An 11,925-nucleotide genomic window follows, 5' to 3' on the forward strand; every position below is an offset into this window, starting at 1 on the left:
CCTCCAAATTGCGATATTCCCGACAGCACTTGAAAGCAGCACAACGCTCAGCCACGCTCTCCCCTCAGTCCCCACCTTCACTTCTCTCTCTCTCTCTCTCTCTCTCTCTCTCTCTCTGTTATACTCCGTACCTCTCTCCACCCTTCCCTCTTTTTCTCCCTCGTCACGCAGCATAGGTTCAGAGACGTAGAGAGTGAGTGAGAGAGAGAGAGAGAGAGAGAGAGAGAGAGAGAGAGAGAGAGAGAGAACCGAAACAGGCAAAACTGACAGGCGTAACTCCGGCAGTCAGAGTCCAGAGAGAGGCAGTTGACACAAACCAGAGGATTGCTATTTTAAGTCAGAAGGATGCTGCTCGCCACCACACAGCAAACTAATTAGAAAATACTTTTTTATTTTTTATTTTTTTTATTTTTTTTTTGTCATTTAGGGGGTCAAACGACTTATACAGACATTTAAAAATAGAAATTGACTCTTCCGGGACTTGCTGGTTTGTCCTGGACATCTGTGTTCTTGGCTGTGGAGGGACAGGCTGGATGCCATGGACCCGCTGCTGCCCGCCGAGACCGACGTGGTGGAGCGAGAGACGGCCCAGGAGACGAGGAGGAGGATCCAGTTCTCCGTCCCGTCCGCCGTCCCCACCCAGCTGGACCCGCGACAGGTGGAGATGGTGAGGTTGTGTGTGTGTGTGCGTGTGTGTGAGACAGAGAGGGAGTGAGCGTCAATTTGCATATGCTTACTGGTCACGGTGGTGTGTGTGCGCGCGCGCGCGCGTGTGTGTGTGAGAGAGAGAGAGTGATGAGGGAGGTCATACCTGGGTCACACCATCCAACCTGTTTTCGCCTCTGCAGAGCAGTGTGCCACTTTGTGCAGCCTAAAGATAGACAACAGTTCTGCATTAACACACTATCTGTCTGTGCTGTCATTTCAGATTTGCACTTATAATAATATTTTTGCCCCATGCTGTTTTACATTGGGTGTGGAATGTCACAGTCACTATGTGAAAGTGCAGATTGTCAGCTTTATTTTGTGGATATTTCCAGCCGTATTAGTGAACAGTTACAGTGCTACAGCCCTTTTTGTACATGGCTTCCCTTTTCAGGTGTCATGCCGAAACTATGAGTATTTAGGGAAATTTAATATTTGACAAGAGTAGTGGTAAAAGCTAAAGCTTGCTTCCCTAACTGGCCTCCAACTTGAATCATCAGTTAACAGAACACACAAGTGATTGTTGCTCTGGGCGTGAAAATCAGCGTCTGCGTTGCTGTGGCATCTGAAGCAGCATGCATTGTCAGTGAGGCTGACAGATAGTTACATAACTCGTCCGGCACGACTTTGCAGAACTGTATTTTTTGTGTTGGGTATTACTCTGCAGGGCAGCTGAGTATGGGCAGCGCTGGGATTAAAGCTGAGCTGTGCAGCCTCAGTTTTTGTAACCCCAAAAAGTGATGAGGCAAGTCTGTCCTTCAGAAGATGATGCACAGCGGAGGGGAAGGTGTGGGGGTGTGGGGGTGTGTGGGGTGCGCGGTGTGTGTATTTGTGTGTGTGTGTGTAGGGGAGTAAATGGGATAATGTAGTCATGTAAAAGATTGGATTATTTACTTGAGTGGAGGATTGGCCCATGTTACAGTAATAATGCTCTTATCACATCTGACATACACAATGAAAAAGGCCACAATTATTAGTAGGAGTCAGTATTTTTGTGGGTTTTCTGTAGCTCAGAGCTTTTCACACTGAAGCAAACTCTGGTGAAATGTGCTGACCTTAGATGTTGACTATATTTAGTCAAACTGTGCAGTGTGAACAGGAGTATGTGGACTAGTGCAGTGCGGGTGCAGACCAGCCCTTCAGTGTGGAAATGACAACAAGCCGAAAAGGTCACCAAGGACTTTTGGACGCAATGCCTCCAGCAAACGGCAGTGAAAAGATAAGAAAGATGTACCATTCATTTCTCCCCTTTCTACTTAGATGCGTTCTTGAAAAGAGCTCTTATCTGAGCGTAGCTGTGGCCAGCTGCTCCCTACGGGGAAATCTCCACTGGAGGAGAAGAACTAACCAGGTGCACTGTCAGGAATGCTTATTTCTCCACTGCAGAAAACGCTGGATCATGGGGCATCTGCTTGGACAGCTTACGCCTGTCTGGAAAAAAAATATTATGTAGACCCTCAAATATTTCTCACACATCTGTTGTTTACAGCCCAATTTACAGTCCATGGGGCTTTGGACTGCATTCTTCACCCCTCCTAGTGTGGAACCATCCACTAAGTTGCTTTTCTTGGGGATTAAAGGGCTATATTCCACTCAGCAGGGTTCACCTCTATGCCCGCCACCACAAAGTGGGTCTATTTTCGTGGAAATCTCACTCAGAGCATCTTTTATGAAACACTGGCTGGGCCAAACCAATTTTGGAAATGCAGGATCTCTGACCGATCTATTTACAGAAACATTAATTTATCCAGCTAAGACTGAATGACTAAACCTCTTCAGCAATGCTTAGCTTGACATTACAGTCACTGTAGAGAAAATATGTACTATTCGAATGTATTGATTATCATGAGTTCATCACGCGCTTTCATGTGCTTTCCATGTGAGGGTTTATGACTGTCATGCATAGACACGATCCTATTGTTCCTGAGACTCACTTATACAACATCCGTACAAACACCATCATCAGACGATACTAGGAGGGGGAGGCTTGCAGGTGTCTGTCCTTGAAGATATAAGCCTGGTTAGTCTGACCCTTGTCAGAGAACTGCACCATTCCCTTTGCTATGACGTACTTCTCTCCATGCCGCATGTATAATTAAAGAGAACAATAAATCAACGGACAGCAAACTTAATGTGCTAAAGTTCCTCTTGAAACTGGATATTGGGGTGGGACAAAAGGAGGGATCATTCAAAAGTTAAACCAATGGGATATCAGGTAGAGTCCTCTGCCAAGTCTGACATCACCCTGCAAGGAAGTTATGCACCTTTTGGTGATATGCCACGGCCACCACCACGCCCCCTTTTGGCCAATCGACATGAAAAGTTCATCAGTTCTTCCTTGGCTCATAACCAACCCTCATACCAAGTTTTATGCAAATCCGTGCCCAACTTTTTGAGATATCCTGCTAACAGACGGACAGACGGACAAACACACAGATGCAGACGAAAACATTACCTCCTTGATTGAAGGGGTGGGATTGTTCAAAAATCTGTGAATGCTATGTATGTATACCTAGAAAATGAAGTCACACTTGAAGATACTTTGTTTTCCAGTAAGTAAAAGTGATGAGATTTGCATATAGAAATACAATAAAACTAAATTTTTGTCATTTTCTTTGTCATAAATTGTCAAATAAGTATATGGTATCGTAGTTAGAATGAGCTAAAAAGACAAAAAAGTGACTTTAATAGTAATATTAATAAAAACACCTGGGAGCTGCCCAGTACTGCCATAGTCTCCTACTGTTGACCACAAAGCCACTCTGTTGGAGCAGTTGGGGGCTGAGCACCTTGCTCAGCAGTAGTTTATCAGGGATGCAGAGCATTTCTTGTTCACTTATCTATTTTCCAAACCACACTGGGGATTCAGGCTGGTGACTTTCTGTTCACAAACTCACTTGGCTGATGTTTTAGGCTGCTGCTGCCACCCATCCTTGTAGGCTGTGTCACCCTGCTTGAATTCAGAAGATCTGAAAGATTTGGGTAATGAATGATTTAATCGGTTATGATTGGTTCAGAATCTGCCAAGTTGTTGTTCATCAAGGCCACTGTGAGCGCTGAGAGGGTCATTATCACATCAACAGCCTCCCTCCTCTGTAAAACTCTGCGAGGGAGGTCAAGGATGTCACGGTCCTTACTTTGCATGACGTGCGGACCTGCCCCACTCCCACTGATAGTGACTGAACTCTGTCGAAGAGGCACTGTGTGAATTTCAATGCGGCCATGTCCGGCCTGAGACCACACGACAGAAGGCTAATGTCTATGGGGTGTACGTGAGGGACAGCCGCATACTTGTGTACAACATTACCCAAAACACAGCCATAACATTAGCATAGAAATGGAGTCCAGTAGCATGGGGAAAAAAGACAGGTAGAGAGATAAGTAAAGAGGAGAAAAGTGGAGAGAGAGGTAGGGACAAATAAAAGAGATGCATGAGAGAAGGAGAGGGATAAAGAAGACAAAAAAAGAGTAAGATAACTGACAGAAGGCATGCAAGAAAAGGAAAGGGAAAAGTCATCAGCCAAGGAGACGACTGATTAAAACCAAAGAGATTAGCTGTGGATGGCTGAGGCCTGAATCAAGGGTAGAATGGCAAGGGTGACTTCTGCCAAGAACACATTTTCACCACAGCACAGCCAAGAGCTCAGCTCCAATAGAGTCATATCCAACATACCCAATATATTCCCTTCTGTTCATGCTAACTGATTATTCCCATTTACAAACGGGGGTGATGGCAGATTAATGGTTAGAGGAGCGACTTTCACAACTGAATCCCATGACTAGCTGGGAAAATCTGAGTAGGAGAAAGTGAATCAAAACCCATTCACTTATTATGGAGGTGCCAAGACACAATAACTTCAGTGGAGTGCAGGGGCTTTCACAGCTCCCAGGTCTGTATGCGTGTGTGTGTGTGTGTGTGTGTGTGTGTGTGTGTGTGTGTGTGCGCGCGTGTGTGTGTGTGTGTATCTACAACCTTTCCTCCCCCTACAATTGCTGTAAACGAGAATGTGTTTCCAGTCGACTTGCCTGGTTAAATAAGGGTTAAAATCAGAGGAAGAAAAAACATGGAGATCAAAGTCCAATCTTTCATGATGCAACGCCCTCTCAGCCACCTTCAGAAATCCCTTGGTTGGAAACAAAAGGTCAAACGGTTCTAGTGGGTTGGATTTATCTTTTCTTGATTGAATGTGTCATAGTCAAATCAACCTCTATAAAGGATTATTCATATAATAAATTAAGAACATTGTATGTGCACAATGTACACTATCTGTGAAGCAAGGGATTTATGCTTGTACTGCATGCTCTAGCTTGTGAAGTGGATAGGTTATGTCTATGTAATGGTTTATGTAATATTTAACATCAATATTAATATATGGAAGTTGAAAGCAAGGGATACCATAATAATCATCCGTCCTGGCAAAATTGGGGGTTGGTTGGGGAGGATTATTAATTTCCTATGTGAGTGCTGTCCATGATGTCCTAATATTTTAAGAGGCACTAGGAGGGATCTCTGAAACATTACTGCAGCACTGCAGTCTCCATGGCAGTGCTCACACAATGAGCTGTTGTGTTATATTTCTAACGTTGCTTGGGAGATTTCAATCTGGGAACAAAAGCTGGAGAAACTGAGGGAAGGAAACAGTATAAAAACATCAGTACACGGTTTATTTTACCCAGTTTAACCTCACAGCTTTAAGTTTAGTTTACTAGGCTCTGCTTTCTAAAAGAGTCTGGGTGTCAGTGAGTGGAAAACCTCAATCTTGAATGTCAGAACAACACCAGGGTGGTGTTAGGGTTAGGTTTAGATTTAGTTGGCCTAATGTATGATTTGCATCAAGTCATAGGCTTTTTCCTGGTAGAAGTGCGCTAGTGTTTTCTAGGTGCTCAGGTGGAGGGGTGGGGTGGGAGGTAAATATTTGATTCATGCATTGATTTAGTCACAGGTAGCTACTTCCTGGTATGTGATTGTACCAACCTAGAGCTGGCTCATGCTGGTGTGACTTCTGCTGTATTGCGTGGTTTATGAGCGCATGTTGTATTTCCATTAGAAGTTAACCAATGAACCAACAAACACAGAGAGCCTGGCGTTGCCCCCAAGCACCTAACAACGGTATTAAAACATCTAATCCCCTTTGAAGTGCTTAGAGGGCCCGACTCAGATCTTGACTTAATTGTTCTGCAGTAGTGGTACAGTGGTTTTTAATCACACCCCATTCTGCCTATTGTAAGTCTGTAGTTCTATGTGGGGCTACACAAACTCCTGCAAAATGTGCATTTGCAAAATGATGGCATGTCCTTTCCATGAACATTCTGGTATTTGGTGCAGATGTGGCTATTGCAAGTTTTTGCACAAAGTTTATGCAATCAGAGAGGAGCTTGTTGGGGATTTGAGTAGAAAGCAGTTTTGATTTCTTAAAGACAAAAATACCAAAAAGCCTACATCAGTTCAGATTATGTAAAGTACGTTTTTAATCAATAAACATCCCCAGGGCATGTCCAATTCAATCTTTGTATGCTGTCATCCAAAACAAAACTGAATTAATGGCATGCTGTATTTAAAGGCAACACCTCAGCAGGAGGACATGAACAGAGAAAAGCCCATGACCGGATTTTGCACCGTAGGCCTACTGATAAAAGGACAAAGAAGCCAAGGTTTTGAATAAACCTGTGAGCATGGGAAGCAAGGCCTTGAATCCTCAATATGCACACCGAATAGTCCAAGTCTTAATAGGAACAGTTCAAACGTGTGTATCTCAGTCCACTTAAGACCCGAGTAGCTTCATGCATTCTGAATTGAGCCGTATGAGAACTGCTCAGAGTGAGTAGAATGCAGCGGATGTGTGCAGCTGTCATGCTGCTTTCCTCTGCAGTCTCTGGGTGCATCCCAAGTCTCTTATTTGATATTTCCTCGCTTCTCGATCCTCTGAGGAGCTATGAGCGAGGATACACGAGAGCAGCCTTCCTGGAAGACTTTCAGCTGAACGTCATGATGTTAATTACATCATGACGTCGCTTCACATGACGCTTCAGAGGAAAGGACGTCTCATTTCTCTAAAAACATATTTCCTCGTTTCCTCTCTCCTCACACGGTTTCCTTGCGTCTCTCCATGCATCCTCGGTGGGAGGGACTAAGACGCAAGGAAAAGATGCAAGTGAGGGAAATGTGGATGCAATTTAAGAGACTCGGGATGCACCCTGTGTCTCTGCTTGGCCAGTGCAGGGCAGAGCAGGGCCTGGGAAAGACTTATCTTAAACAAATGAGGAGAACTGGTTCAGACTGATGTAATTAGTTTAGTTCAAGTTAGAGCTGTGAGCGTCTTGGCAAATGAAAATATAATCATGTAATAGCTTGTTACTCCAACTTAACAACTAACATTACTGAATGCTAACATACACTTAGTAAGGCCTGCTACAATCACACATTCTCACCAAAGGATTAAGTCCAACAAACAATATGCAAACAATCTAATGTTGTGAAATGACTCGATTTCCCCTCATCAGGAAACCAAGGAACTTGAAATGAATCTTCTACCAGCTCTACCAGCTAGCCAAATGCTTCCGCAAGCAGTTTGAATTGTAGAGAAATGTGAAATAGAAAAAGCAGTCTGCACTAAACTACCACAGGCATTTCAAACATGCACAGTTCAACATGGACCTTATGAAGATACTCCATTCTCTTAGCAGCATAAGTACATGTAGATGCTTGACCTTCTGGTAAGCATGATAAACAAACTCTCGAAAAAGGGCATTTTGTCCCTGAGAGGCTAATCAGGCAGGTGCTCCAACAGCGGTTTGGTCTTTTCACTGCACATGCCTTTTATGAGGGATGTCTGTTAAATCAGTTAGGCTTTTCAGAGTGGCATATTTAAATTTTTATATTTGCACATTTAACCAGTAATTGGATGCCTTATAATTCATATTCAAATTGAAATTTCCCTCACGCAATGAAAGCATCTTCAAATCCAGTGTGTGAATGGCATGAAGCTAAGGTATGAATCTGCCATGCAGAGTGATCCAGAAGCGTGAGAGTAACTCCAGTGTGAAAGCTGCCCACACATTTCACGCCTACAGTCTTAGCCGTGATTGGCTTAGCCGCCACCTGTATCTCACAAAAGCCATATTATCATAACACTTCGTAAAATAGAAACAGAGCTAAATCATTGTGTATTTCAAAATGCTTTCACACTATTCACCCATTGCTATCCAGGAAGTGGTTACAGCCTTGCCTTTTTATGAGTAATCAAATGTCAATATAGTTTGAACTTTGCAAAATAATCAAAATAAATGGGAATAACATCTCTGTTGTCATACCAGTTTTTTCTCTGCCACAGAAAGGGCTTTGTTGTAAGAACATTTTTATTTTTAGCACCATGCAACCATGTGAGTTTAGAAACAGTCAGCCACTGATATTCTTCAGCCAATATTCACAGCCACCACCACTCCCTTGCTTTCCTTTTGAAAACCTATTCTTAAAATCATGTTTCTGTGCATATATTAAATTAAAATGTAAATGTAAATACTGTTGCATGGATCCTGACAATATTACTTTGTGTTTGTATTCCTAAAGAAGCAATTTAGTCTGCTGGCTGTCGTCAGTAACAAGGGTGAGGTGGTAGAAAGCCTGAATATTGGCTGCAGGGCTGCTGATGTCAGAGTGTGATGGTTTATGAACTCACATGGAGGTTATTGCTGTCAATGTCAGCTATGTTTACAAAATGAAAATGTCTAAATTTAGCACCAGTTGTTTCCTTGTTTTTGACTTTCGCTTTTACAAATGGTCACTCAGATATTAGCAGTGACATAACTGACGCAGCTGTGAGTATTCATATCATTTGAAATGTAATAACTGTAACAGGAATGCAGATGTGGATATTTGTTTTTGAGCCAGCGGTTTGTGATCTGAGCGGTGAAATCAGGCTACCAGTTCACTGTGACGCACGGGTTCGACTAATCTGTCCCTTCGGCTTCCGTCCATCCCGACATCACCAGGCAGCCGTGCCACCCGGATGATTGGTGATCCCAATCACTGGATACCCAGTAACCTCCATGCCTCAATGAGAGTTATGCACAGATGTACATAGATGGCAGTACATCAACTAAACTGGACTAAGTGCTGTTTTTGATGAAGATGATAAGGGTTTGTTGGGACGGTTTAATCCATCTGCACTTACTAGTAAAATATCACAGAGAAAAAAACCCTACAAGAAGACATGCATCTGATGGTGAAATAACAGATTAGACAGCAGGGTTGAAAAAAGCAAAATGAATACCGCCAAGTGATGATAAGAAAATGGAGTAAAATAGTAAAAAAAATACAAAAAGGAATCCAGCCATCTCTCTGCTGATAACACTCATAAACCAGGAAGTCATTTATGGCAAGATGTAATCCTGACTTGGGAACAATCTGGACACCTAATCTTTCAATGTTGTTATATAACGATGCCTTTTCTCTTAGCATTGTCCTCTGCAAATCATAAGGTCTTATCAAGGACCAAAAGGCCGTGCCAAGAGGCTGATGAGAAATGCAGCACTGCCATCTTCTTCATTATTATCAGAATTTCAGTTCTGGGTTTCAGGGTTACATGTATGTTCACTCTGTGTTGTGTTATTTTACATTTGTAATGCAATGTACTATTCCCTGAAAATTCACAGTTGTTGAGGTGTGAACATATATTAATGTTAACACTCCTCATATCCTCCCCTGATTCCACACAAATACTATAAACAGAAGTGACATAGTATTTAGTAACCATTCACACGTTATTTGTAGGCTTTATAAATAGGGCTGCTTGTGATCTTGTGATACACACCACACACAAATACAAAATACACACGCATTGTGGTTTGATATTTGAGGCTTTCTCTCTCTCTCTCTCTCTCTCGCTAAGATTCGACGGCGGAGACCAACACCAGCCACACTTTTCAGACTGACAGACCCGCCGTCGCCAGAGGAAGAAGGCGGCCCTCATCAGGTCGGTCACCTTGTGTTCTCTATTAGGGACGGAAAGAAAAAAATCCATCCTAGAACACTTTAACGCTGTCAAAAAAACAGCCATTGGCAATGTACCTATTGGCAATGCATTTCTGGGACCATTTTGTTGTTATTCCTGTGGATAACTGTCCAAATATAGACAACATGACATCACGTGGAGATATTTGCAGTGCAGCTACAATGGAGATTAACAGCAGAAAAATGTTCAGTTATCTAAAACATCAACGGTAATTGGTGTGAGTCCCTCAGAATCGAACAGCGAGGGCTTCTTTCTAGACTCACCATTTTGTACCAACGTTCAACAATTTCTCCACCAACAGTAGCCTCAACAGACCAGAATGCAATGCAGCCACAAGACATGTTTCAAGAAACATTCCAACTTATGTTTGCTTTGGCAATGAAGTTTGAATTTTGAATCTTGCTTGGAGGAGTATAGAATACTACTATAGAATACTATACAATACTCTACTATCACTCTACTTTTAGCTAATACATCCAGTCATCTTAAAGTGATAGCATTTACTAATTTATCTGAGACTGTGGATTGTGATAAACTCGATTACTGTAATATGGCACTAAAAAAATCCTCTGTTTTTGAACCATAAATTGTATCTTTGTCCTCTGCAGTGGGTTTTAGGGGAAAACGGGGCCTTGAAGGCCAAACTGGTTAACACATCAGTCTACCAGCCACCCTCGCTCAAAGGTATGTCTTTGGTGTGTGTGTGTATGTGTATGTGTGTGTGTGTGTATATGTGTTTTCATTTATGTAACAAATGACAGAAAATGAAAGAATTTGGGAGACCTAATTCTGCCGTGGCCATCACCATGTGGTCTATATCCGTTTGGAGTACGTGTGTATCCAAAAATCTGTGGTGAGAGGTGTATGTGTGTGTGTGTGTGTGTGTAAAGTGTGTATGTGTGTGTGCGCACATCTGTGTGTGTGAATGTGTGTGTATGGTGAGATTAGGGGCAGAGACAGCTGTGAGTCTGTTCTGGATCATCCTGGATTATAAGATGGGCACACAGCTGCAGCATGGTCACAACACACACACACACACACACACACACACACACACACACACACACACACACACATACTCTCTCTCTCTCTCTCTCTCACCTAAACTCAAACATGCTCAAAACAAATACAAACATACACAAGCACGTAATTATATGCTATAATATGCCAATATGCTTACACATGTTGACCTACAATACAAACATCTACATCACTTAGATAGGAAACACACACACACACACACACACAGATATACACAGCTTTATATATTCTCCTACTTTATTTTTCATTACTAATTAAAATACATCTTTTTTCTCCCTAGCTTTTATTTCTTCACCTATCACTTCCCTATCACACATGGACAGTTTGGTTACACATAAGTATTTTTTAACCTCTGTGGCACTGTTGCTGCTTGTAATGTTAAGAGTTTAGGAATTTTAAATCATGACCATGTCCTGCCAGCTGTCCAGAGGATGGCCCAGGCCCACCTGCCGACCCTTGGCATGGGCTCCTGTGGCTCTGTGGAGAAAGAGGAGCCCTCTTCTGGGGAGGAGGGGGAGGAGGGGGTGGAGGAGAGCCGCCGCACAGCCTCAGCTACAGGTGGGTAGTGGGTGGAGACGTCCAAATATCTAACGCATCAATCTACCAGACACAAACAGACAGTCTCTTGCATTCTGTCGTATCCCTCCCTGTCAATTCTTCTATCTCAGATGCACACAGGCTCTAGGCTACACTTTTGTCTCTAAATCCCTTTCTCTTCGGATCTACCAGAGGAAAGCAGACCATTCAGGGATAAGTCTGGCCTGCTGGACGCCTCCAGCCGCTACGCTGTCCTCAGCCATCACCACAGAGAGGAGGAGGAGGAGGAGGAGGAGGAGGAGGCGGAAGAGACAGAGGAAAGGAAGGGAGAATGACAAAGTGAGGGACAGTGATGGAGACAGAGGAGAGGGGTTCAGTGCTGTGGCATTTTTTTACTCCATAACCGTATGTTAGTGATGTTCTGACTAGCATAGCATGCATATGGGTTGTGTGTGTGTGTGTGTGTGTGTGTGTGTGCATGGATGTATGTGTGTGTGTATACCTGTGTGTGTGTGCATGCATGTGATAAGTGAGATGAATGTGGAAAAGAGAGAGCGGAGAACAGAAGGGAGTTGAGGAAAGGTAATGAGCAGGTGAGGAGTGAGGAGGAAATGTTTAAGTTGAGATATCG

The 11,925-nt window shown here is 43.1% G+C and overlaps 1 protein-coding gene across 1 annotated transcript; it reads left to right on the forward strand.

Annotated features, from left to right (window-relative positions):
* The first annotated feature begins 538 nt into the window (after positions 1 to 538).
* On the forward strand, positions 539 to 11,629 carry LOC139651489 (protein phosphatase 1 regulatory subunit 1B-like). Its single transcript, XM_071528422.1, has 5 exons — positions 539 to 667; positions 9,594 to 9,677; positions 10,325 to 10,400; positions 11,178 to 11,315; positions 11,487 to 11,629. Exons 1-5 carry the CDS (start codon positions 539 to 541, stop codon positions 11,627 to 11,629), a joined length of 570 nt encoding a protein of 189 aa, XP_071384523.1.
* The last annotated feature ends 296 nt before the right edge of the window (positions 11,630 to 11,925 follow it).

The sequence above is a fragment of the Centroberyx affinis genome, unplaced genomic scaffold (genome assembly GCF_046629955.1).
Source record: "Centroberyx affinis isolate AG114_WGS23_722 - 3 ecotype Tasmania unplaced genomic scaffold, CSIRO-AGI_Caff_v1 ptg001673l_1, whole genome shotgun sequence".
Taxonomy (NCBI): Eukaryota; Metazoa; Chordata; class Actinopteri; order Beryciformes; family Berycidae; genus Centroberyx; species Centroberyx affinis.

What these genes read in the sequence shown, in the direction of transcription:
- LOC139651489 (XM_071528422.1), top strand. Translation starts at nt 539, where the DNA reads ATGGACCCGCTGCTGCCCGCCGAGACCGACGTGGTGGAGCGAGAGACG. An exon ending in CCAGCCACCCTCGCTCAAAG is followed by an intron (nt 10,401 to 11,177) that starts GTATGTCTTTGG and finishes ATGTCCTGCCAG; the next exon opens with CTGTCCAGAGGATGGCCCAG. An exon ending in CCGCACAGCCTCAGCTACAG is followed by an intron (nt 11,316 to 11,486) that starts GTGGGTAGTGGG and finishes CGGATCTACCAG; the next exon opens with AGGAAAGCAGACCATTCAGG.